This window comes from Anabas testudineus, chromosome 18 (genome assembly GCF_900324465.2).
Source record: "Anabas testudineus chromosome 18, fAnaTes1.2, whole genome shotgun sequence".
NCBI lineage: Eukaryota > Metazoa > Chordata > Actinopteri > Anabantiformes > Anabantidae > Anabas > Anabas testudineus.
The window spans coordinates 21,659,136-21,684,785 of NC_046627.1; the positions used below are offsets into that span (position 1 = coordinate 21,659,136).

At 36.8% G+C, this 25,650-nt stretch overlaps 2 protein-coding genes across 6 annotated transcripts; both read right to left on the bottom strand.

Annotated features, from left to right (window-relative positions):
* Nucleotides 1-237: 237 nt before the first annotated feature.
* On the bottom strand, nucleotides 238-21,239 carry LOC113157523 (macrophage mannose receptor 1-like). 4 transcript variants are annotated; one of them, XM_026353074.1, is made up of 5 exons: nucleotides 21,126-21,239; nucleotides 2,841-2,890; nucleotides 1,988-2,365; nucleotides 1,426-1,767; nucleotides 238-1,066 (listed from the first exon to the last, which is right to left on the bottom strand). In XM_026353074.1, exons 2-5 carry the CDS (start codon nucleotides 2,872-2,874, stop codon nucleotides 720-722), a joined length of 1,101 nt encoding a protein of 366 aa, XP_026208859.1. In that variant the 5' UTR covers nucleotides 2,875-2,890; nucleotides 21,126-21,239; the 3' UTR covers nucleotides 238-719. The 4 variants fall into 4 exon arrangements, with proteins under 4 accessions (XP_026208859.1, XP_026208860.1, XP_026208861.1 ...); XM_026353075.1 differs by having other exon boundaries at nucleotides 2,841-2,910; XM_026353076.1 differs by lacking the exon at nucleotides 21,126-21,239 and adding an exon at nucleotides 3,223-3,259 and having other exon boundaries at nucleotides 2,841-2,910.
* Nucleotides 8,093-12,673, bottom strand: LOC113157522 (macrophage mannose receptor 1-like). 2 transcript variants are annotated; one of them, XM_026353073.1, is made up of 6 exons: nucleotides 12,564-12,673; nucleotides 11,923-12,031; nucleotides 11,286-11,335; nucleotides 10,461-10,841; nucleotides 9,910-10,248; nucleotides 8,093-9,386 (listed from the first exon to the last, which is right to left on the bottom strand). In XM_026353073.1, the coding sequence occupies exons 3-6, from the start codon at nucleotides 11,317-11,319 to the stop codon at nucleotides 9,040-9,042; spliced, it is 1,101 nt and encodes a 366-aa protein (XP_026208858.1). In that variant the 5' UTR covers nucleotides 11,320-11,335; nucleotides 11,923-12,031; nucleotides 12,564-12,673; the 3' UTR covers nucleotides 8,093-9,039. The 2 variants fall into 2 exon arrangements, with proteins under 2 accessions (XP_026208858.1, XP_026208857.1); XM_026353072.1 differs by having other exon boundaries at nucleotides 11,923-12,673.
* Nucleotides 21,240-25,650: the final 4,411 nt, after the last annotated feature.

Here is a 25,650-nt window from a genome sequence, read left to right on the forward strand (position 1 = left end):
ATAGTTATACAGAGGTTGAAGTTAGACTATCTGGCAGGGGAGAAAGGTGTGCGCACTATTTGACACCAAACTGAAGACCAGTTCAACGCTGCTGGATTCTCAGCCTAATAGATGGACTCCTTCTGTTCATGTTTAATCCACATTTTGGTTTAGTTCAAAGTTTAAAGCTGTAATTATTACAATTCAAAGGTGTTTTGTCTTGTTAGGTTAGGTTTAGAAAATGAAAGAATGTCACCGTGGTTTAACAGTTTACTCATGTCCAACAATCACAAATCACTGTGATCATCAAAGACATTGACTTTACATAATAAAACCATAACACCATCACCAGATCTTAACCAACACTTAGAAAATACCAACATGTTCCACTAATGTATGACAGCACAATCACAGCAGTTTACTGTAGATAAAAACTTATAAACTATATTATATAACTGGATAAATGAGATTAATTCACACTTTCAGAAAAACAACTGGTCACTGTCATCTGACATTTAAGAATCATTCAGGTTAAATCAGAAACAAAAAGATGTCACAAACACACATCTACACATCTTTAGTGCAGCTGTTATTAAGTTATTATCTTATTTTAATTTCTCTTTTCTTAAAGTTGTGATTAATACATATAATTTGCTTCATATACAGTTTAAATCTCTTCTAATAAAGAACTAAAAACAAAATGACATGTAATTAAAATCTCCTGTGTTTTAATGAGTGTTTTAAATCTCAGAACAGATGAAATTAAATGTCTCATTATCAGGTTTTTTGAACCACTGATTTCTCCCTCCTCTCTCCATGACTGCAGACATGTCACAGTCATCACTCTCTACACCTGAAGCCCAGTTAGTGTAGCTGACGACCTCATCACTGACCCAGAACCACAAATCCAGAGTGCAGGTGTAGCGCAGTCCCAGCCAAACAAATTCAGTTGAGGCCTTCTTGACTCTCTCTTGGACCCATCTCTGCTGGTGAGGATTAGTGATGGAGACCAGGTCATAGTGTTTCTCTCTGCAGTAATTCAAGGCCTCCACCCAGGTCTTACTCTCATTGATCAGGATCAATTTATCTGTCAGACATAAACACAGGAGTTTTAGTTACAACTGTTGAGTACAAATATGAGAACCTGTGAGTTGAAATGACTCATTCTATTCTTTGTCAATAATAAAAATACTACAAAAAAAAAACAAACAAAAAAAAAAACAACCTGAAAATCATTAACGTAGCTTTACTTATATTCACAGAGTCCATCAAGTGACATTTCATTCCAATCAACTTTCATTGTTTAGCACATTGTGACCAAAGTGCTGAAAATGGCTAAATAAATATAAATACATATAAACAAGCCATTAATCAGTTGGTTTTTCTGATGCTTCAGCGAACCTCATAAAAAAGAAAATTGTTTAGTTAGATCTTCATCAAACTCACCATCATAGCAGAAGAAGGGTTTTTCTTCATTACAATCAGCAGAGCTCCATTTCCCTGCTGTGTTTAACACAGTTGTAGCACATTTCTTGTCACTTTGTCCATCAACCAAATCTTCAACATTTTCCCAGTTCCTGAAAGAGAAGTTTTTCCCATCTGACCACCTCCAGGTGTCTCTGAACACACCGATCCACAGTTTCACAGAATCAGAAATTAAACAGTCATCATCCAACTGATCAAGTCCACTGACCAGGTCTGTGTGATGTTCTCTGCAGTATCTCTGAGCCTGAGGCCAGGTCATCATAGAGCTGATCACATGAAATGATTTGTTGAATTGTTTTGTTTCTGTAGGAAAAAAATATTGATTTCATCACCACAGTTATCAGAAATGCACAAGCAAACAAAATTAAAATATGTAATAGCAGTACCTTTTTTAAGCTGTATAATTTAACCATATTGTTTAAGTTCTCGATTCCACAAAGAAATAAATTACAAGTCCAGATAAACAGCTGACAGGATGATCTACTAAAAACACATAACATCATTATTAGTCACATATTCTTACCACTGTAACAGATAAATTGATGTTTATCATTACATGGGTAGTCACTCCATTTTTGATCGTTCATCAACACACAGTTCTCTTGTCCTCGATAATCATTCGGCTCTTCAGAATCCCATCTTGTCTGAGTTTCACTGAACTCCAGTCCTGGCAGAGACCAGTACCACCTCCTGTTGTTCTTTCCTGGGTAGCTGTGCAGACCAATCCAGGCTTCAGTCAGAGTCTCTGTAGACTTACGGAGTCTCTCCATGTCTGTCATGTTAGACACTGTGGCCAGGTCTGTATAGTTCTCTCTACAGTATTTCTGAGCTTCATCCCAGGTTTTCTTCTCTCCAATAAAGTGGTACACATACATGTGACATGTGAAGAAGGAACTCTGACCTAAAAACAGAGGAAATACTGCTGTGATGATGTGATAATAAAATCTAAACCAGGAGAACAGAAATTATACTCGTTACACAGACTTTGCTGTTTCTATTTTCATTCCACTAGCTGTTTTATATATATTATTGATAAGAGTTTGTTGTTGTTGTATTTTTTAAATGTTTTATCAATCTGCATTAAGGCTAAGAGGAGGGTGATGTCAGGACATGATGTACAGTACAACACAACACGTGAATGAGAACAGTTCACAGGTCAAAGACATTTTTATTTCTTGTTCTCATTAAAACTACTTTGTTTAGAGTGATGGAAAAATCAGACATATTCTTATCAACAGTCAGATACTTTAGTAAATTTCAAGGTTAATCAGCTTGTTGGAATATTTCACTCACTGTTTGACTTGTTTTTTTCTGTTTTCAGTTGTTTTATTTAAAATGGTAATAGAGCTGCTGTAGATGACATTTAATCCACTTACCCATCAGAATGAACAGAAACAGACTCCACTGCATCTTTTCCTGCTTTCAACTGAAATTTGACAGAAATCTCTTTTACACACACACACACACACACACACACACACACACACACACACACACACACACACACACACACACACACTGTGTGTTCAGTTAAAATAAAGAAAAATTCAGTACAATCAGATTTTACTAATGATTCACATTCAGGAATGAATTTCAGCTCTTGAACTTGTCTGTAAGTAAAATACACATAACTCTCTCCACCAGGTCTGAACTATAAACACACACAAATGTATATAATAGAAATATCTATAGTTTGTTACAATAACATTTACAATATATATTGTTGAGATCACTATTCCCCACAAACTGTTAACTTACATCTGGTCTTTTTATCTCTCTTCTCCTTCACTCTGATGCTTCTCCTTGTTGTGCTAATCTAAACTGTACATAACTAACATCTCTATAAATATAGGTTGGTGCTCTCTTCCTGGATGTTAACATTTGGATAAATTAGAATATGGTGATTTCAGTCAGATAATGATCTATTTGCAAAAATAACAACATATCACATGAAAACATATGGAAACAACTGGGGACAGGATCTTTTTTAAATGTTACAGTCTCTTTATTGGGGAATGACTCAGTTTACTTGTTTTGTTTTTTGAATACTAAGTATCCTTAACACCAAAGATGAAATAAATCACTAATTGTTTAATTATAGTGAATCCTACAATAACATGTTTATTCCCCACTATTTGTATTTATCTCCTTCTTCTATGTGTATTGGTCATGTTGAACCAGTACCAAATCTGAGACCCTAACCAGAAAAAAATTGTTTTTATGTTTCTCATTAATGCTATTGCTTACCAATAGCTTGTCAGCTGATCCTAAATACCTGTATTATCTATCCTTTTCCTCTTTCCATACATTCTCATATTTTTTGCAACAGATATGTGACATGTTGTGTGCACAGGTGCACTGAGAAAAGAATAAAGCAAGTTTTTAGTTCAAACTGATACTTCCTTAACTTTGTTTCCTGGGAAAAACCCAGAGGGGCCTGTGTATCAATCATATCTCTGTTGTCTTCATCAGATCCTGACTTCAACTATCATGTGTTTATATTGTGGGTGATAGTTGGGTTGGACATGTTTGATGTGATGTGCTGTCCTGTATAGGAAATATTTATGTTTACTCTGACATGAAGAGTTAGACCTTAGATCAGTGCAAACATGATCCAACATATTCCACGTAAATATAGAGAAAAAAATTAAAGAGACATTAAAATCTGATACAGGTTCTATTGAAGCTTTCAGCAATTTACAAGTTAGTGCTGTTTGGAAAGCAACATCTTGGATCTCATTTTTTTATTTTTTAAGAATGTGTTTCACCTTTGCCATGTTAATGTAGACCTACACGACCTGGGCGCCGTGCAATGCTGGGGTGGGGGGTTCTTGTGACCCCAGGAAACTTGCTTTTTGTCCGTACTACAATAAAGTATAATTGCATATCCTGAACAGTAGAGGGCAGTGGAGTGTGTGCAGAGCATATTAGCTCTATTGCGTTATTGCACTATTGAGTATGATACCATGAAAAAATGTTTAGTTCTCTCGGGTGGGGGGCTCCAAAGATAACTCAGATGCAGAATAGAGTTCAAAAAGTTTAGTAACATCACATGTAGAAAATTGACAAATCAGGGGAGTTTAGCAGAGGGAGAAGACTGTGTCAGGTGACTATGAAGGTCTGGATGAGAGTTGCTGTGGAAAACCACAGGGAACGGAGCAGTTGGTAATGGCGGTGATTGATAAGAACAATGATGATCTGGAAGTGGTGAGAGGTGAAGATGACATCACCGTCTAAGATGGCCGGTGCAGATCAAAGAGCACTTTGAGCTGAGAGAAACAGGTGGGAAATGATTGTCCTGTGGCACAGAGCTAGCCTGCAAGCACAATACAAAACAGTTAGTGTCCAAACAGACTGATGTGATACGTTCAGGGACATAAACAAGTGAGCAGTTTCACAATTAAGTTTGCAAAGTCCAATAATCCAAAATCAAGGAGAAAAATGCAGTCCTGGATCATACACAGTGAGGTCTAGAGCATAAATGGAGAAGGACAGAGAAAGGAAAGGGAGCACGAGGGAGAGAACAGGTCAGGTGGGAACTTCCTCACGGTACTGGAAAGTAGAGCAGAGGCAGGGACAGGTTCCAGGGCAAGCAGGGTTGGAAGCAGGGTGGCAGGTTCAGTCCTGAGTGGAGGAAGAGCACACGAGAAGGAACAGGTCGGGTAGAAAACACTGATGGTGACAAGGGGACAGGCAAGAATCAAAATTCAAAAAACTTTATTAATTCCAGAGGGAAACTGTTTTGCCTCAATACAGTTGTTCTCAAAACAGACAGAATGAAAAAGAACCACAACCAGGAAAGATCCACACCAACATAAATACACATAACTAATAACATCAATACAGAAAAACTCAATATATGTACAGAATAGATAGATAGATGATAGATAGATACATACAGTATACACACAAAACATACAGCATAGACAGTAATAACAACAAAACACACTTTAGAACTTGAATGTAACGTGACTAAGTTACACATTGTTAAACCATCAGCGTGGACACTGACTCTCTGTCAGTGAATCATTGTACAGGCTGATGGCTGTTGGCACAAATGACTTCCTGAACGGTTCCTTGTCACAGCGGAGCTGGAGAAGTCTCTGGCTAAAACTGCTCCGCTGTTTGATAAGCAGGCTGTGGAGAGGATGTGAGCTGTTCTCCATGATGCTCCTCAGTTTGTGCAGCATCCTCCTCTCCACCACCTGCTCTAAAGGTTCCAGAGAAGCCCCCAGCACAGAGCCAGCTTTCCTGATCAGTTTATTCAGTTTCTTAGTGTCGCTGGCTCTGATGCTGCTGCCCCAGCAGACGACAGCAAAGAATATCACACTGGCTACAACAGACTGGTAGAAGATCTGCAGCATCTTGTTGCACACATTAAAGGACCTGAGCTTCCTCAGGAAGTAGAGTCTACTCTGTCCATTCCTGTGAACAGCCTCTGTGTTGAACTTCCAGTCCAGTCTGTTGTCCAGGTGAACTCCCAGGTATTTGTACCTCTCCACCACCTCCACCTTCTCACCCAGAATGGACACAGTGTCAAAGCCAGTACCCTTCCTCCTGAAGTCCACAACCATCTCCTTGGTCTTGCTTACATTCAAGGTCAGATGGTTGTTCCCACACCACTTCACAAAACTGTCCACCAGACCTATGGCTGTATACAGGAATGGGCAAACTGAAGGAGGTCAAGTGAGGATTTGACCAGAGGTCGGAGGGACTCCAGAATTAGCCTCTCAGAGCTTCATAATGTGTGATGTCAGAGCCACTGGTTTGAAGTCATTAAGGACTCTGGGATGTGGCGTCTTATTCACAGGAACCAGGTACGACTTTTTCCACCCGTGAGGAACTCTCTCCAGGTGCAGGCTGAGATTGAAAATGTGCTGGAGGAAAACATATAGCTGAGGAGCACAGGCTTTCAGCACCCTTGGGCTGACTCCATCAGGACGTGCAGCTTTTGTGGGGTGAAGCCTGTGCAGCTGAGATCACTATGGTAAAAGTCGTGGCTGAGTCATGTGGGGGAGGGACTGAGGAGCGAATAATGAACTGAAGTGGGCTCTGTGGATCAGCCTGGAATCGATTGAAACATTTTTCAATTCGTTGGCTCGGTCCACAGTCCCCACAGTCTCCTGGCTGCTGGACTTGTAGCCAGTGCTGGTCCTCATGCCCCTCCAAACCTCCCTGGTGTTGTTCTGTTGAAGATGGCCAACATATAACTCTTAATAGAACAATAAGAAAATTTGTGGCAGACCTGCTATTTTAGATTGCCTTAAATTGCACAGGTGTGCCTAATAAAGTGTTGTAAAATCACATGGAAAATTTGCAGTTAAATTACTTACATTTTGGTCACAATTACTTTTGTTTTTTTTTTTCCACCAAATTTTTAAACCACTAGGTGCCATTATTTGTGGATCTTGTAAGTTCTCACCATGTCTGTCAGGTTGTATCTCTCTACATGTCCTGGCTGGATGCTCTACGAGTAAAAGAGGAGGACGTCCTTAGTTACTATTGCCTCAGAGTCTTACAGTGACAGTGATGTTTTAAGACATTGAATAAATAATAAATATTAAAAAATAAAATAAAAAATATATATTGTTATGGCAGCCAGAGGTAGTGTGGGACTGAGGACAGCACACACAGTGTGAGGATCTGCCGACTACTCGATGGCTGAGGACTCAGTTTCATGGATTATTGCTTTGGATTATTGACTGTGATATTTTTTCCCGGTTTGTGTTTTTCGTTGGATTATCTCTTGGATTATGTGTGGATTTCCTGTTGGAGCTTCATGTTTGGATTATCTATGTTTCGGGGACTTCGATTACTCCAGGTATTCATATATAGACTCCTTTTTGTGTTTAACTTAAGAAAAGACTGTGTTCACTACCCAGCTGATGGTTGCACTGTAGTTTTTGTTTGTGTGTCAAAATAAACTCCTTGAACTGAATGGATTGCTTCGGCCTTATTATTGGTCCTAACTCCAGACACACAGTGGTCATACAATGCAGACTACTGGGTTATTTTTTAATCTTGAACTCTGCTGAACTAAATACAACTTTACAGTTTATGTAGTGTGACTTTTAAAAATTTTGGTGTTATTTCACACAGATGCCCATATACATATATACATACATACATACATACATACATGTTTACTCACATATAGATTTACACACTAATTTACATGTGATGATTTCAACATGTCATGTCTGGTGGGAACTGATCTGTTTATGTAAAAAAACAGCAACAACAGCTGATTGTTCAGAATATAAATATAAAATGGATCAATTCAACCTTTTGCTGTCTTCTATTGTGACTCTTGATTTCTGATTTTGCACCCTGTTGGTAAGGTGACACAATTTGTCCCTATTGAAGAATAAATGTGTTTTTTTTGTTTGTTTTTTTTTTTTTTATGTGGCAACACTATAGATAATGTCCGGTTAGTGGTAAATATACAGTTGGTTAAGTGATAACAGAAGACCATTATGTGGTTAAAATGGATTAGCAATTTTAGAAAAGAAAACAACTGTTTGGTTTTGATTAAAGAATGTATTTTTTTATACTTAAACATATACACATAACAAATATATAAGTGACACTTCTACACTTCAAGACAAAATCAAATATAAAACGTTTAAGAAATAACTAATAGTTAACAATAATCTGGCATGTAGTAACAGAAGGGTCAAATTTTTATCGTAGTCAATTAAAATCAATTTACATCTGCTACAATTCTATAAATATATTTTATTAAACCCAGAGAACAAACAGACGCATCTCAACAAACTAGAATATGGTCACATATTAATAATAATGAATACTTTATTGATCCCCTTGGGGACATTGTCGGTGGACAGCTGTTGGCGGTTACTTTGCATTACAGGGTTACATATGGTTTACAGCTCAGAAATATCCTCCATTTCTAAATGTTAGAATATTTTCTAAGATCAATCCAAAGAGGATTTATAAATGTCCAACTTCTGAAAAGTCTGTTAATTTATTCACTCAATAACACTTTAACACTAATCACTGCAGCACTGTGGTGGTGTTGAGGTCTTACTGAAGACCAGGTTTCTTTGACAGCAGCCTTCACTTCTGTTTTCTTGTCCAGATAAGACTCTTCTGATGTCTCAGTGACTTGATACTAGAAATGAAATGGCTGTTTCTTGAAGTCTTGATGCTCTGACTCCAGCCTCTCTCCACCCTATTTAAAGTTCTCAAACATTCTTACATCAGCTTTAAATGAGAATCTTCTTCAGGCTGACGTCATGACTATCTGTGACTTATCCTCCATATGGAGGATGTTGAGATGAGACAGCTTCTTTCCTGTGACTGCATTAGTGTGTACTGACCTAGACTGAGTGATACACGGTATTTCTACTAATAGTGATAGTGATTTTCAAGTATTTCAAGATACTGGATTTCAATTCTTTTAACTTTACACATATGGTATGAGAATTATGCTTTATGAGTTAAATTATAAATAGTTCACAATGTTCTAATTTGTTAAGATGCATCTGTATAAATTTTAAACTTCTTTAAAATTAATAAATCAGAAATAACAAAAAGTAAGTCTCCATTGTTTTAATACTTGGAACAGATAAAATTCAATTTCTCATTATCAGGTTTTTTGAACCACTGATTTCTTCCTCCTCTCTCCATGACTGCAGACATGTCACAGTCATCACACTGTACACCTGAAGCCCAGTTAGTGTAGCTGACGACCTCTTCACTGACCCAGAACCACAAATCCAGAGTAAAGGTGTAGCGCAGTCCCAGCCAAACAAATTCAGTTGAGGTGTTCTTGACTCTCTCTTGGACCCATCTCTGCTGGTGAAGATTAGTGATGGAGACCAGGTCATAGTGTTTCTCTCTGCAGTAATTCAAGGCCTCCACCCAGGTCTTACTCTCATTGATCAGGATCAATTTATCTGTCAGACATGAACACAGGAGGTTCAGATACAACTGTACGAATATGAGCTTTGATATGTTGAAATGACTCATTTTATCCTTTGTGACTAAAGAAAATATTACAATTAGCACAAAACCCTCCTTTGATAACAAACAAATAATAATAATAGAGAATTACCACAAACTCCAAAACCACAAACCATTAAAAGACAAAAAAGTAAATAAAAATGTAGCTTTATTGATGTACGGCTGGATCATGTACTAGTAAAATAGTAAATGTAAATCAAATGATATTTAAACCAAATTACGTCAACTTTGATTGTTTTTGCACATTTACAACTGGGACCAAAGAGCGGAAATTTTTTAAAAACTTGAACTTAAATTAAAACAAATTACAGTAAGTTAATCTCAAATAAATTCAAAAGGCACCAGTAAACAAATATATAAAAATATAAAACAGGAAATGAATAAGTTGGTTGTTCTGATGCTTCAATGAACCTCGTAAAGAAGAAAATTGTTTAGTTAGATCTTCATTAAACTCACCATCATAGCAGAAGAAGGGTTTTTCTTCATTACAATCAGCAGAGCTCCATTTTCCTGCTCTGTTTAACACAGTTGTAGCACATGTCTTGTCACTTTGTCCATCAACCAAATCTTCAACATATTCCCAGTTTCTGAAAGAGAAGTTTGTCCCATCTGACCACCTCCAGGTGTCTCTGAACACACCGATCCACACATCACTTTCATTCTTCACACTGTTATCATCCAACTGATCAAGTCCACTGACCAGGTCTGAGTAATTTTCTCTGCAGTATCTCTGAGCCTGAGGCCAGGTCAATGTATAGTTGATCAAATGAAATGATTTGTTGGATTGTTTTATTTCTGTAGGAAAAAAGTTCATTTCAACAGTTACCAGAAATACACAAGTAAACAAAAACAAGACGTGTAACTTTTTATTTTATTATTATTCAACCATGTCGTTCAAGTTCTTAAATCCACAAAGAAATAATTTACATGTACAAATAAAGAACACCTGTTAAACAACATGATGTACTAAAAACACAAACACAGCATTATTAGTCATGTATTCTTACCACTGTAGCAGATGAATTGATGTTTATCATTACAGGGGTAATCTTTCCATTTTTCATCGTTCATCAGCACACAGTTCTCTAGACGTCCATCATGATCATCTGGCTCTCCAGATTTCCATCTTGCATGATTTTCATTGAACTCCAGTCCAGGCAGAGACCAGTACCACCTCCTGTTGTCCTTTCCTGGGTAGCTGTGCAGACCAATCCAGGCTTCAGTCAGAGTCTTTGTAGACTTACGGAGTCTCTCCATGTCTGTCATGTTAGACACTGTGGCCAGGTCTGTATATTTCTCTCTACAGTATTTCTGAGCTTCATCCCAGGTCTTATTCTCTCCAATAAAGTGGTACACATACAGGAGACATGTGAAGAAGAAACTCTGACCTAAAAACAGAGGAAACACTACAATGATGGAGCTGATAAAACATCATGAAAACAGAAATTACACTTGTTGCATCAGTGTTTTTGTTCCCATTCCACTAACTTGGTTATTTCACTTTTAATTGAAAAAGTTTTTTTATGTTTAATTACAGATTTATCTTCAATTGTTTTCTTTCAGGGTGGTATCAGGACATGATGTACAGTATAACACAACACGTTAATGAGAACAGTTCACAGGTCAAAGATATTATTTATTGTTCTCATTAAAACTACTTTGTTTAAAGTGATGGAAAAATCAGACATATTCTTATCAACAGTCAGAGACTTTAGTAAATTTCAGGGTTAATCAGCTTGTTGGAATATTTCACTCACTGTTTGACTTGTTTTTTGTGTTGTTTTATTTAAAATAGTAGTAGAGCTGCTGTAGATGACATTTAATCCACTTACCCATCAGAATGAACAGAAACAGACTCCACTGCATCTTTTCCTGCTTTCAACTGAAAATAAAATAAAATTAAACACTTATTTCAGTGTCATTGATAGATTGATTTCACCTTGTTTGAATATTGTTCTGAAATGTATCTGACATCCAAAGACACACATTTCATTAACCAACATCACACATTCTCTAACATTGATCACAAACACCAACATTTATCCCATGAGACCGTACAACACAGTACAAACACTCAGTGATTAGTCACTGAACTTCACTGAGAACCAAACTCTGATTCAGCAGTTTGACTGAATTGTTGACAGACATTTGTTGAACTCTTACACACACACACACACACACACACATACACACACACACACACACACACACACACACATACACACACTTGTATGTTCAGCTAAAAGATAGAAACTCACAGTACAATTGGATTTGACTAATGAATCACATTCAGGAATAAATTTCAGCTCTTCAATTTGTCTGTAAGTTAAATACACATAACTCTCTGCACCAGGTCTGAACTAAAAACACACACAAATGTATATAATAGAAATATATATATAGTTTGTTACAATAACATTTACAATATATATTGTTGAGATCACTATTCACCACAAACTGTTAACTTACATCTGGTCTTTTCTTCTATCTTCTTCTTCACTCTGATGCTTCTCCTTGTTGTGCTGATCTAAACTGTACATAACTAACATCTCTATAAATATAGGTTGGTGCTCTCTTCCTGGATGAAAACATTTGAATAATATTAGAATATGGAGGTTTGAGATCTCTGACGGATAATGATTCATTTACAAAAACAAGAAGAACATGTGAAATGAAAACATGGAAACAACTGAGGACAGGATCCTTTCCAAAATGGTACAGTTTCTAATGTGGGGACTGACTCTGTTTACTTGTTTTGTGCTTTAAGTATTAAGTATCCTTAACAACAAAGATGACATGAAACTGTTTTATTATAGTGGATCATACAAACCTACTACTGTTGTTCTACTATTTGTAATTTATGTTTATTGGTCATGTTGAGCCAGTGCTTAATTTGAGACCCTAACCTGAACCAAATTGGTCAATAGGCTGTCTTTATGTCTAACTAATGCTAAAAACCTGTATTATTTATCCTCTTCCTCTTTCCATAGATTCTCATATCGACATGCTGTGTGCACAGGTGCACTGAGAAATAAATAAAAACAGTTTTTAGTTCAAGCTGATACTTGTTTTCTGGTAAAAACCCAGTGGGGCCTGTGTATCAATCAAACCTCTGTTGTCTTCATCAGATCCTGACTTCAACTACCATGTGTTTGTCTTGTGGGTGATAGATGGGTTGGACATGTTTGACCAGTTTGACTATGAAGATTCAAAAACATACAATAATTAGGAATCTCTCTCACAATATTTGACATATTTGTGTAACATACAATGTACAGTAATGTCTTCTTTAGCAAACCAGTTCTTAAATGTGATGAAGCTATTACAATCGATGACCCACAGTCCTGAAGTGTCTCAGGTGAGCACTCACTGCAAACAAACTTCAACATGAGATTACAGCTTTTTGAGAACCAGGTTCTCAGCTGAAGATAATCATGTAGGGTTCCTTAAGTCATCATCCTGACAGATTTAAGATAGGATAGAAAACAGTATGTAGCAGCGCTGGGTCAGTCTGGCAGGTATCCTCCACTGTTTTAGGTAAATGTGATGTGCTGTCCTGTACAGGAAACATTTATGTTTACTCTGACATGAGCAGTTAGAGCTTTGATCAGTGCAAACATGATCCAACATATTCAAAGTAAATACAGAGAAAGAAATTAAACATACATTAAAATCTGTTACAGTTCCCATTGAAGCTTTCAGCAAATTACAAGCTAGTGCTGTTTGGAAAGCAACACTAAAGGAATCTGCAGGATGACGACTCACAGTTGCTGACTGTTTTGCTATTCAAATTGAATTCAAACAGAGCTGCAGCATTCTGTCAATAATAACAGTACAACAGTATGTGAAGCAGGATGATCACACCACATCAACATTACTTTCCAAAATCTAACTCAATGCAGCGCTGCAGCTTCCCAGTGTGTCAGCAAGGGTGCTAATCAGAGTAACACAAGAAGCAGGAAGATTCAATTCTAATATTCAACACATAACAACTGAGGTTTCTTTCTCACCTCACCACAAGAGTATTGTAGAATGACTGTGCAGCAAGTGTTGCTACATTCAAAATGCTAACTCAGTAAACAAACAAGACAGAAAACCTTCAAATTGTAACACTTACAGCTTCAAACTTTGAACTAAACCCAAATTTGGATCACACATGAACAGAATGAGTCCATCTTTGAGGCTGAGAATCCAGCAGCATTGAACTGGTCTTCAGTTGGGTGTCAAATAATGTGCACAAAGACATGTTTTTGTTGTTGTTAGTTTTTTTGTTAGTTTAAGAAAATTTACAAAATGTAACAAAATGTAAAATACATTTGCTGTTTCTTCAGATTTCAGGAGGATTAAGAAGAGAGACCTTTGTGTTCATCAGTACATCTAACAACTTAGCACTGTGCATTGCTGCGTTCTGCTGCTGGAGGGGCAACTGCCTTTTTGATGTAACATTGAGAAGTTAATATTTAGGTCTTGAAAAAGTAAAATATAGATAATAAATAAATAACACATACTGTTTGGTGTGATGCACCATCTTGGATCTCATTTCATCTCATCGTATCCCTCTATTTTTAGCATATCAAAAGACATGTCGTAATACATTATGCTTCATAAACTTTATTTATAAAGAACTTGCCTAAGCAATGGTTGCAAAGTAGCTTCACATTTTTTATTTGTCTCAGTTATAGTTATATATGAAAATAATCCATTCCAAACTTGACTAAGCCTAAAGCTTCACAGTTGCTTAACTCATACATTTCTTGTTTATCCCTCTTTACTATTTTGCACATTCCAGTCATTGGAAGCAACAGTAGTGACAAACTAGTGTATGTCATTTTAGACAGACATATATTGCATTTCGATGGTGAAGTATATGTGAAACAAGGACTACTATCACACTGGTGAAATCTTGACTGCAATTGTCACGGTCCCAGCTCCTCCTGCCTGCCCGTCTGTCATTTCCCTATTTGCTTCATTTCCTGTTTCCCTCCTTCCTGCCTTACGACTTTCTGATTGCTCACTGTCCTAACCTGTGTCACTGCCTCTTTTGATAAACAGGTCTGTGTGTCTCCCAACTCTGCCAGACAGAGTTGCGCTTGTCTGAAAGACTATTTAGTGACATTATGTTTAATTAAAAACTCATTGTACTTGTGCCACGTACAACAATCTCCAGAAAATATAGTTCCTCCTCCTAGTCTCCACGTGTTCCTTTCAGCTGTCAGCCATCTTGGAAGCTCCTTCATACTCACCGGTCAGCAGCCACAATCACTTTCAGTTCACCGCCCTACCAGTTGGCGACGTCTCATAGTTCCACTATTGCAGCCTTCTAATCTGGTTCATACGTCTCCGTCTCACTTCACTGCCACTCATCTATTCCTCCACCATTATACTCACCTGGCAACAGCTCTGAATCTTATGTCATTTATCCACTGCACTATTATATTGCCCTCTTGGATATTGGTAATCGACTTGAGTCTTTGTTCATCGCAATTCTGGCCTTAGGAGATAATTACCACAATCTGACCTCTCAGGAATCCCAACCTTCCCAGGCTCTGGAGCCAGTCGCTACTCCCTCTTCCTCTCGTGGTCTAGTTCTCAATAAAGATTCACCTTATAACAGAGACCCTGAAAACTGCAGATCCTTCCTCACCCAATGCACCATTTACTCCAATTTCTAACCAATTTCTAACCTAAATCTAATTTCTAAATCTATTTTTTATTCTGAGCAGGCTAAGGTGGGATTTGTGATTTCATTACTCACCGGACCTGCGAGAGCCTGGGCCACAGTGGAGTGGAGTGGAGCCTGTTCCCACTTCAAAGCATTTTCAGAGATACTTATAGAACAGTGGCATCAACTAAAATTTAAAGAGGTCTGGTTACACAAATTCTTTGGATGCAAAGGTCCAGAAGATTATAATGTCTAACCATTTACTGCAATACATTATTAAGTAGCCTGCATGTAATTAATACTCAACTGTCAAATCCAATGAATTCAGTAAAATTCAAAAACCTTTTGACAAATTTATTGTTCTTTAACATCAATCTGAGCATGTGGTTTAAGATCCTGGTGGACTGGTCATACTGGGCTCTGAGACTATCAACTTTTTGTGATTGTACTTCAGATTTCAGTGGTTATGTGTGTTCAAAACCTTTTTGTTTTGTTTGACATTGGTAATTTTAATAAGAGCTACAGTTTCTGATCATATCAGACACTGGTTTAGTGCTCCCAGTGGTAATATGAACAGACAGGAGTCTGTTCGTTCTGGATTAAAAACTCGATTTTCACTGTCCACTTTTCTCTTTTTGGACATTTTTATATTTATCTCTTCCTTTTTTAATCTCACTGTCCTTTTTCCTCTCTGTCGTCTGTATCTCTCCCCTGTCTCTGTTTTCACCGTCTTTATTTATTAATTCCTTTCCAACCTCAAACTTTCTCTCAGAAGTACAGATTCAGTGACTAAAGATGACACACCTTGCTGGCATCCAGCCCCCTCATTGGACCCCCACAACCCTCCACAGAGCAGTGATCATGATGTGTATGATGGTTCATACACATTCACTATTCAAGTAAACATAGTTTCCCTGGTTGTGTAAAACTGCTTTGTGAAAATGTAAATTGTAAAAACACTGTACAAATAAAATTGAATTGAATTGAACTTTTGAAGTATAAACCTTTAGCACCACACAATCTACTGAAAGACATGGCTGAAAGATCAAGTAAGGATGAAGAAAAGGCTAAGGATGATAAGAAACAATCCAAGCCTGTCTAAGATATGCGTGTTTAGTTTTTTTCTTTCTGTATGACTTAGCCAATTGAACTTGTACAACCCAATTCTACTGACTTGATTACTTGCACAAGTAAAACCTACTCCACAGAGTCATGCATCAGACTCTGTCTTCTTTGTGTTTTTGTTTTGTTTTTTTGACACTAGACAACAAAAGTGACAAGTGAAAAAATCAAATTCATCAGAAATACAGTGTAAACATTGTTAGGACAGTAAATGACTCTTGTGGCTAAAAACTTCTGTTTTAAGGGAATATAAACACAAATGTAGATAAGCATTAGTGTGTCATCAGCATTAGTGTGTCATCAGCATTAGTGTGTCATCAGCATTAGTGTGTCATCAGCATTAGTGTGTCTTGGTTCCTATTTTTTTTTTTCTTCTTCTGTTTAAGTCAGGCAGATGAATTACTAAATACTGTGAAGCACTTGATGTTAATAACACGTCGCTGTCAGCAGCCAATAGTGGACAGAGAACATTTCAATTTGAGGCTGCTTATATAGGATTGTACTATATCTACAACAGCAACAGGTCAATGTAGAAATACTAAATGATTTTATAGTATAAAAGCAAGTAATATTAGCCCACATGAGTGTTTTCAACTCTATGTTTAAATAAATATTTCTCTATCTTCTTAATCTTCCCTTATTCTTCTGACAATTACAAAAATAGTTCAAATCATGAATTTAATATTAAATTACTTTACTATTAGTTATTGTCATAAATATCGAAAACAAACTGAAGGAATCTGCTTAAGTATCAACACAACATATATTTAACTTACACTCTGATGTTAGTCTTTGATGTGCTAATGTAGATTGTGAATAATGCAGTATTGAATATTAGAAATTATACTATAAATATTTACATTTGACACGACTCACAAGTGACTACCAAGGCAAGCAAACAAAAGCTAAGTCAAGGAGAAAAAACATCAAAACAAAGTGCTATCAAAGAAGTGTAAGAGAGCAGAAATGGAAGGGAATGTAGACTTAAATGACTGAAAATAGGTGAGGTTCTCTTTAGCTTCCTGAATTTCAGTATTTGAATATTAAAATGTCATGGTTTCAGATGGATGTCTGTAAAAGATAATGATTCATTTAACAGACGAGGAAATTTATGTTGGTTAATTTAAATGTTAATGAAAAGAAAAGTGCATTTGATAAATAAATTGTCATGTAGTATTCAATGTATGAGTCATAGGCCTCTCTTACACTGTCTCTACAAGCCAATACACTGCCTTGTTGTGGTGTATAAAAAGTAGCAAACAATCATTGTGGGGTCCTTGATGACCCTCGAGAGGTCGCATCAGAGTGACGGTGAGTTTGCTGCACTGTCTGTGTAAAAAGATCAGAGCTGACATCCATTGTGAAATAGATATGACATCTTATTGTGAAGTTTTGTTTTGAGACCACATGCTGCAGTTACATTTTTTAGTATTCACCCACTTTTATACTGTTTCTACAAGCCAATACTCTAAAATGCTGCCTTCTTGTACAATATAAAAAGTGCCACACTGGTGTAGGGAGTCTGTGTTTGAGAGTTAAGTAATCACACATACAGCAAAGTTACTCTGGGGAACTGTAAAAGATGTGCAGAGGACCACCATGACATAAAAGTGGTAAGATGAAGGCAGCAGTGGAAGGTGTCTTTTTGATGACATAACAAAATAATAAATAAGACAATACTTAACTCTGGACTTGAATCTGCTCAGCAGCCTCTTAGCTGAGCTGTCTGTCGACTCTCCACAAAGACAAATTAAATCTGGCTGTGGCCTCAAGGGGGAGCTCAACATCTGCCCATTTAACCTTTCCAAACGGTCCAAACAAGTTCAGAGTACAAGGCTGAAAACTGTTCTGATTTTTAGTTTTTTTATATATTTAGTTGTTCATCTTGTGGAAACTTCATAAACAAATTTATTCCACATCAGTTACAGAGATATGTGGTAGCACTAGCAGAGCTGCTGAGCTGAAGGAGGAGATCAAGGATGTGAAGAGTGGGGAGTTGGAAAGTCCATAATTAACATCTAATTAACATCTCTATGATCAACAGATGATAGTAAATACAACATAAATCTCCTTATTCAGATTCTAATGAGATTCTGTGTTAAAGTTGTAATGTTTTAAATATTTGTTATTCCAGTTTTTTTCTCTCCTAAATCATCCTACACATCTTGTGCAGCTGTTATTCTGTCATTCTTTTTATTTTAATTCCTCTATGTTGTGATTACTATATATAATTTGCTTCATATACAATTTAAACCTCTTCTAATAAAGGACCAAAAACTGTAAAACAGACATGTAATTAAAATCTCCTGTGTGTTAATGAGAGTGTTTTAATCTTTGGAACAGATGAAATTAAATGTCTCATTATCAGGTTTTTTGAACCACTGATTTCTTCCTCCTCTCTCCATGACTGCAGACATGTCACAGTCATCACTCTCTACACCTGAAGCCCAGTTAGTGTAGCTGACGACCTCATCACTGACCCAGAACCAGAAATCCAGAGTACAGGTGTAGCGCAGTCCCAGCCAAACAAATGCAGTTGAGGCGTTCTTGACTCTCTCTTGGATCCATCTCTGCTGGTGAACATTAGTGATGGAGACCAGGTCATAGTGTTTCTCTCTGCAGTAATTCAAGGCCTCCACCCAGGTCTTACTCTCACTGATCAGGATCAATTTATCTGTCAGACATAAATACAGGAGGTTCAGATACAACTGTACAAATATGAGATTTGATATGTTAATATGATTTATTCTATTCTTTGTTAATAAAGTAAAAACTACAATCAGCTTTATTTGCACAACACCCTACTTTACTAATTACCATTAAAATTCTAAACCATCAAAAGAATAAACAGATCATTTGAAATAAAAATGTAGCTTTACTGATGGACAATGTTGTGGGTAAGATGGTGAATGTAAATCAAGACATATTCAAATCAACTGTGAAAAATTAACTTTTCAAACTGTTTTAATATTTTGGTCCAACTCTTTGTTTTTTCTATTTAAATACTATTACTCTTTTAATAAGAAGATTCATCTGTCAAACAAATTCAACAGACATCACTAAATAAATTTTAACAATTAATGAATCAGTTGGTTGTTCTGATGCGTCAATGAACCTCGTAAAGAAGAAAATTGTTTAGTTAGATCTTCATTAAACTCACCATCATAGCAGATGAAGGGTTTTTCTTCATTACAATCAGCAGAGCTCCATTTTCCTGCTCTGTTTAACACAGTTGTAGCACATGTCTTGTTACTTTGTCCATCAACCAAATCTTCAACATATTCCCAGTTGCTGAAAGAGAGGTTTCTCCCATCTGACCACCTCCAGGTGTCTCTGAACACACCGATCCACACATCACTTTCATTCTTCACACTGTCATCATCCAACTGATGAAGTCCACTGACCAGGTCTGTGTGATTTTCTCTGCAGTATCTCTGAGCCTGAGGCCAGGTCAACATATAGCTGATCAAATGAAATTATTTTGTTGTTTCTGCAGGAAAAAAGTTGGATTTTAACAACACAGTTATAACATATGTAATACCTGTTACTTAAAAATTATAATATAAAATATAATTAGAATTTAACCATATTGTTTAAGTACACAAATAAACAAAAAAAAAAAAAAAAATCCAAATAGAAAACAACTGTTAGACATGATGATCTACTAAAAACACAAACACAGCATTATTAGTCACATATTCCTACCACTGTAGCAGATGAATTGATGTTTATCATTACAGGGGAAATCACTCCATTTTTCATTGTTTATCAGCGCACAGTTCTCTAGATGTCCTCCATGATCATCTGGCTGTCCAGAATCCCATCTTGTCTGATTTTCATTGAACTCCTGTCCTGGTAGAGACCAGTACCATGTCCTGTTGTACTTTCCTGGGTAGCTGTGCAGACCAATCCAGGCTTCAGTCAGAGTCTCTGTAGACTTACGGAGTCTCTCCATGTCTGTCATGTTAGACACTCTGGCCAGGTCTGTATAGTTCTCTCTACAGTATTTCTGAGCTTCATCCCAGGTCTTATTCTCTCCAATAAAGTGGTAAACATACAGGTGACATGTGAAGAAGAAACTCTGACCTAAAAACAGAGGAAACACTGCAGTGATGGAGCTGAAAAAAAAAACATTCAAATCATGAGAACAGAAATTACAAATGGTTGGTTTCTATTTTTATTCCACTAACTAGATTTCTTTTAATAAGAAGTATGTTTCTTAAATCCAGATTCATATTTAGCTGTTTTCCTCTAAAAGAGGAATTTGACTTGTTTTTTCTGTTTTCAGTTGTTTTATTTAAAATGGTAGTAGAGCTGCTGTAGATGACATTTAATCCACTTGCCCATCAGAATGAACAGAAACACACTCCACTGCATCTTTTCCTGCTTTCAACTGGAAACAAAGTAAAATTAAACACTTGCTTCATTGATTGATTAATTAATTGATTGATTTCACTTTGTTAGAATATTGTTCTGAAATGTATCTGACATCCAAAGAAACATATAACAAAACAAAACATTTTATTATCCAACATCACACATTCTCTAACATTGATCACAAACACCAATATTTATCCCATGAGACCTTTGAAAGGTAGCTACAGTACAAACACTCAGTGTTTAGTCACTAATCTATTTCACACACACACACACACACACACACACACACACACACACACACACACACACACACACACACACACACACACACACACACACACACAGCTCTTGAACTTGTCTGTAAGTAAAATACACATAACTCTCTGCACCAGGTCTGAACTACAAACACACACAAATGTATATAATAGAAATATATATATAGTTAGTTACAGTAACATTTACAATATATATTGTTGAGATCACTATTCACCACAAACTGTTAACTTACATCTGGTCTTTTCTTCTATCTTCTCCTTCGCTCTGATGCTTCTCCTTGTTGTGCTGATCTAAACTGTACATAACTAACATCTCTACAAATATAGGTTGGTGCTCTCTTCCTGGATGAAAAATTTGAATAATATTAGAATATGGAGATTTCAGATCTCAGTCAGATAATGATACATTTACAGGAACAACAACATATCACATGAAAACATATGGAAATAACTAAGGTCAGGATCCTGTCCAAAATATTACAATCTCCAATGAGGGCAATAAATCTCCAATGTGGGCAATGAGTCAGTTTACATGTTTTGTGTTTTGAGTATTAAGTATCCTTAACAACAAAGGTTAAATAAATCACTAACTAATTAATTATAGGCAGTCTTACAATCATATGGTTATTCCCCACTTCTTGTATTTACCTCCCTATTATATTTGTACTGATCACCTTGAGCCAGTACCAAAAGTGTGAATCTATCCTGAACCAAACCTGTCTATATATGTTTTTATATTTCTAACAGACTATTGTTGACCATGCTAATGTCAACAATGTAATTTTAAATACCTGTATTATTTATCCTCTTACTCCTCTCATACATATACTCATATTTATTTACAACAGATGTGTGACATGCTGTGTGCACAGGTGCACAAATAAAAACAGTTTTTAGTTCAAGCTGATACTTCCTTAACCTGGTTTCCTGGGAAAAACCCAGAGGGGCCTGTGTATCAATCAAACCTCTGATGTCTTCATCAGGTCCTGACTTCAACTATCATGTGTTAATATTGTGAGTGATAGTTGGGTTGAACATGTTTGACCAGTTTGACTATGAAGATTCAAAAACATACAATAATTAGGAATCTCTCTCACAATATTTGACATATTTGTGTAACATACAATGTACAGTAATGTCTTCTTTAGCAAACCAGTGCTTAAATGTGATGGAGCTATTACAATCGATGACCCACAATCCTGAAGTATTCTCAGTTGAGCACTCACTGCATCCAAACATCAACATGAGATTACAGCTTTTTGAGAACCATGTTCTCAGCTGACGATAATCATGTAGGGTTCATTAACTCATCATCCTGACAGATTTAAGATTGAATAGAAAACATTATATTCTCGAGTTAAATGAAGCTCCTCATTAGAGCTGAAGTCATTTCTTATAAAAGCAACTGTACTGTAATGAAATCCTGAAATTCCCTCTTACTACTGAACTACTGTATGTGAATGCAATCCAGTATGTGCTATTATCTGCTTCAGGAACTTACTGTTCTTTCTTTGTTTACTCACATGAATAACCAGTGTTTTATAACTTCAAATGTTCTTTTCTTTTTATCAGCTTGACCATATAAAGTTATGATTTTCTCTTTTCTTGTTGTTAATTTGCAAGTTACAGTCACATATAGATGAAAGAGTTTTTAATCTTTCTGTCTTTTCTAACTTCAGATCAACTACTCACTTCAGGGGTGTCTGTGGATCAATCGGTAGAGCAGTTGTGTGCCAATCCTAGGATCGGTAATTCGATTCCCAGCTACCATGTTACATGCCAAAGTGTCCTTGGGCAAGATATTGAACCCCAAGTTGTTCCTGGTGAGTCAGATCAGCTGCATAGCAGCTCTACCATTGGTGTGTAAGTGTGTGTGTGAATGGGTGAATGAGGTCTTCACTCATATATGCATTTATATGAAGTAAATCACATTATAGCATGGCTGTGTTTTTCAGCAGGTTCAGAGAAAGTCTCTGGGACAAAGACAGAAAGTTTAGTTTTGTGTGAAATCTTGAGCTCACATCTTAATTTGAATCCCTAAACATTATACCTGGTCTTACTCTACTGGGTAAACTGGATACTACTGGCTTAGTACAAATATGAACAGGCAAATTATGGCTTCTTTTAAAAATCTCTCAACATGTCCAAAGAATAGTGATTCTTGCCTCAGTGCCTTTCCTCTCATTCTTTACATTTTTTTCCACATCTTGTTATGTTATAGTTTTATTGCAAAATTAATTAAATTGATTATTTCTTTAACCTTCTACAAACAATATAATGACAACTGAATTTTTAGAAAATGTATTACAAATAAAAAACAAATTAATTAAATGTACATAAGTCTTTATTTCATCAGGTTCTTAGTCACTTCCCTGACTAAGGCCCTTCTCTCTTGATTGCTCAGTTTTGCTTTCATTGTACTCCATGGCTTGGTTTGTTCTCTGACATGCACTGTTTACTGTGTATACCTTTCCAAATCATACTGAAACTTTAGATAAGACTCTTCTGGCATTGTCTCTGGATCAAAAGTGACTTGATATTAAAATGAAACATTTGTTCAGCTGTTTGCTGAAGTTGTCTGTGTGTGTTGGCTCTCGATGCCATGACTCCAGCATCAATACACACGTTCTTATCTCTGTTAGATTTGTACCTTTTCCTACCACATTTTTCACTTCAAGTCAACTTTCCATGAATATACTTCAATAAAGTTCTCTGTATCCAGGGGGGATTCATTTAGTCTTATTACAAGAACTGAAGTGAGGGAAACACAGGAACTATAACTGTTGTGAATAAAAGTCGGCTATATGTTCTGGTTCAGCTAAACAGGTCTTGTGAGATTTTTTTCTCATCCACTCCTTTACAGCAATCTAGTACTTGTGCACATAGTATTTCGCAGTGCGCCAGGGCAGTGGTTACATCAGGATTCTCAGGTTTACTTTTCACTCTAATACAGGGTAGGTCAAGTATGTAAACAGGGTATGTCTGTATGTAAACAGGGTATGTCTGTGTGTAAACATAAAAGGTTGGCATATTTAGGCTACAAACCTACAAACCTTATGTTCACTCTGACATGAGCAGTTAGAGCTTACATTTTTTTTTTTGATTTTTGATTTTTCCTAATCAAACAGAGCTGCAGCATTCTGTCACTAATATCAGTACTGCAGTATGTGAAGCAGGATGATCACACCACATGGACCTTGTAGCATTACTGTGCAGCTAGTGTTGCTACATTCAAAATGCTAACCCAGTAAACAAACAAGGCAGAACATCTTTAAATTGTAACACCTACAGCTTCCAACTTTGAACTAAACCCAAATTTGGATTACACAAACAGAATGAGTCCATCTTTGAGCCTGAGAATCCAGCAGCATTGAAGTAGACTACAGTTGGGTGTTAAATAATGTGCACACAGACTTGTTTTTGTTTTCGTTTTTTTCAGTTTGAGGAAATATTCAACAAAATGTAAAATACATTTTCAGTTTCCTCTGATTCCAGTAGGATGGGAGTAAGAAGAGAGACAACTTAGTACTGTCCATTGTTGAGTTCTGTTGCTGAACTCTGCAAACTTGAAGTTTGAACATTGAGTCTGCAGCAGCAAGAAAAAGGCCAAGGACACTGACACAATCCTAACATTTCTACATCTGAGGGACAACTCCCTTTTTTAAGTAAACTAGGGAAAGAATTCTGAATAGACCTCCAAAGCAGTGTTTCCCACAAAACCAGACAAAGTAGGGACTGAACTTCTGTCTTACTGTGTGTCTGCATACATCAGTCAGATCAGACAAATGTGCAAAGAGAAAAAAAAACAAAAAAAAATGGTCTATAAGGAATACATACTGTACATACTGTTTGGTTTGATGCACCATCTATGATCTCACTCTTTTTTAGAATAACAGGAACACTTTAATACATAAACTTTAAGAAAAAAAAAAAAAAAAAAAAAAAGGACTTGCCTAAGCAGCAGTTATAAAATAGCTTAACATTTTGTTCACCTTCTGTGTTTCACCTTTGACATGTTAATGTAGACTGCCACGTAGTGGAGGAAGGACTCCAGAGATAACTCTGATGCAGAATAGAGTTCAAAAAGTTTAGTAACGCCACAAGTAGAGAACAGACAAATTAGGGAAGTTCAGCAGGTGAACGGCAGAGTTGGTAATGGCGGTGATTAATGATGATGATCCTGAAGTGGTGAGAGGTGAAGATGACATCATTGTCCAAGATGGCCGGTGCAGATCAGAGAGCACGTGGAGCTGAGGGAAACGAGTGGAAACAGATTGTCCTGCGGCACAGAGCTAAAGCCTAATGGCTGATTACAGAGACATGTAAAGTCAGTGCAGAAGCACAATGATCAAACTATCTGACATCCAAAATCCAAACATTGGCGTGATAAGGCAGTCAAGGGTCATACACAGAAAAGCTGTTTCAAGAGATGGTAAAGTTCCAGTTAAGTAGTTGCGAATTTGCTCAAGCACAATACAAAATAGTTAGTGTCCAAAAAAGATTGATATGATAAGTCCGGGGTCATAAACAAGTGAGCAGTTTAACAATTAAGTGTGCAAAGTCCAATAATCCAAAATCAGGGAGATAAATACAGTCCTAGGTCATACACAGTGAGGTCCAGAGCATAAATGGAGAAGGACAGAGAAAGGAAAGGGAGCACGAGGGAGAGAACAGGTCAGGTGGGAACTTCCTCACGGTACTGGAGAGTAGAGCAGAGGCAGGGACAGGTTCCAGGGCAAGTCCTGAGTGGAGGAAGAG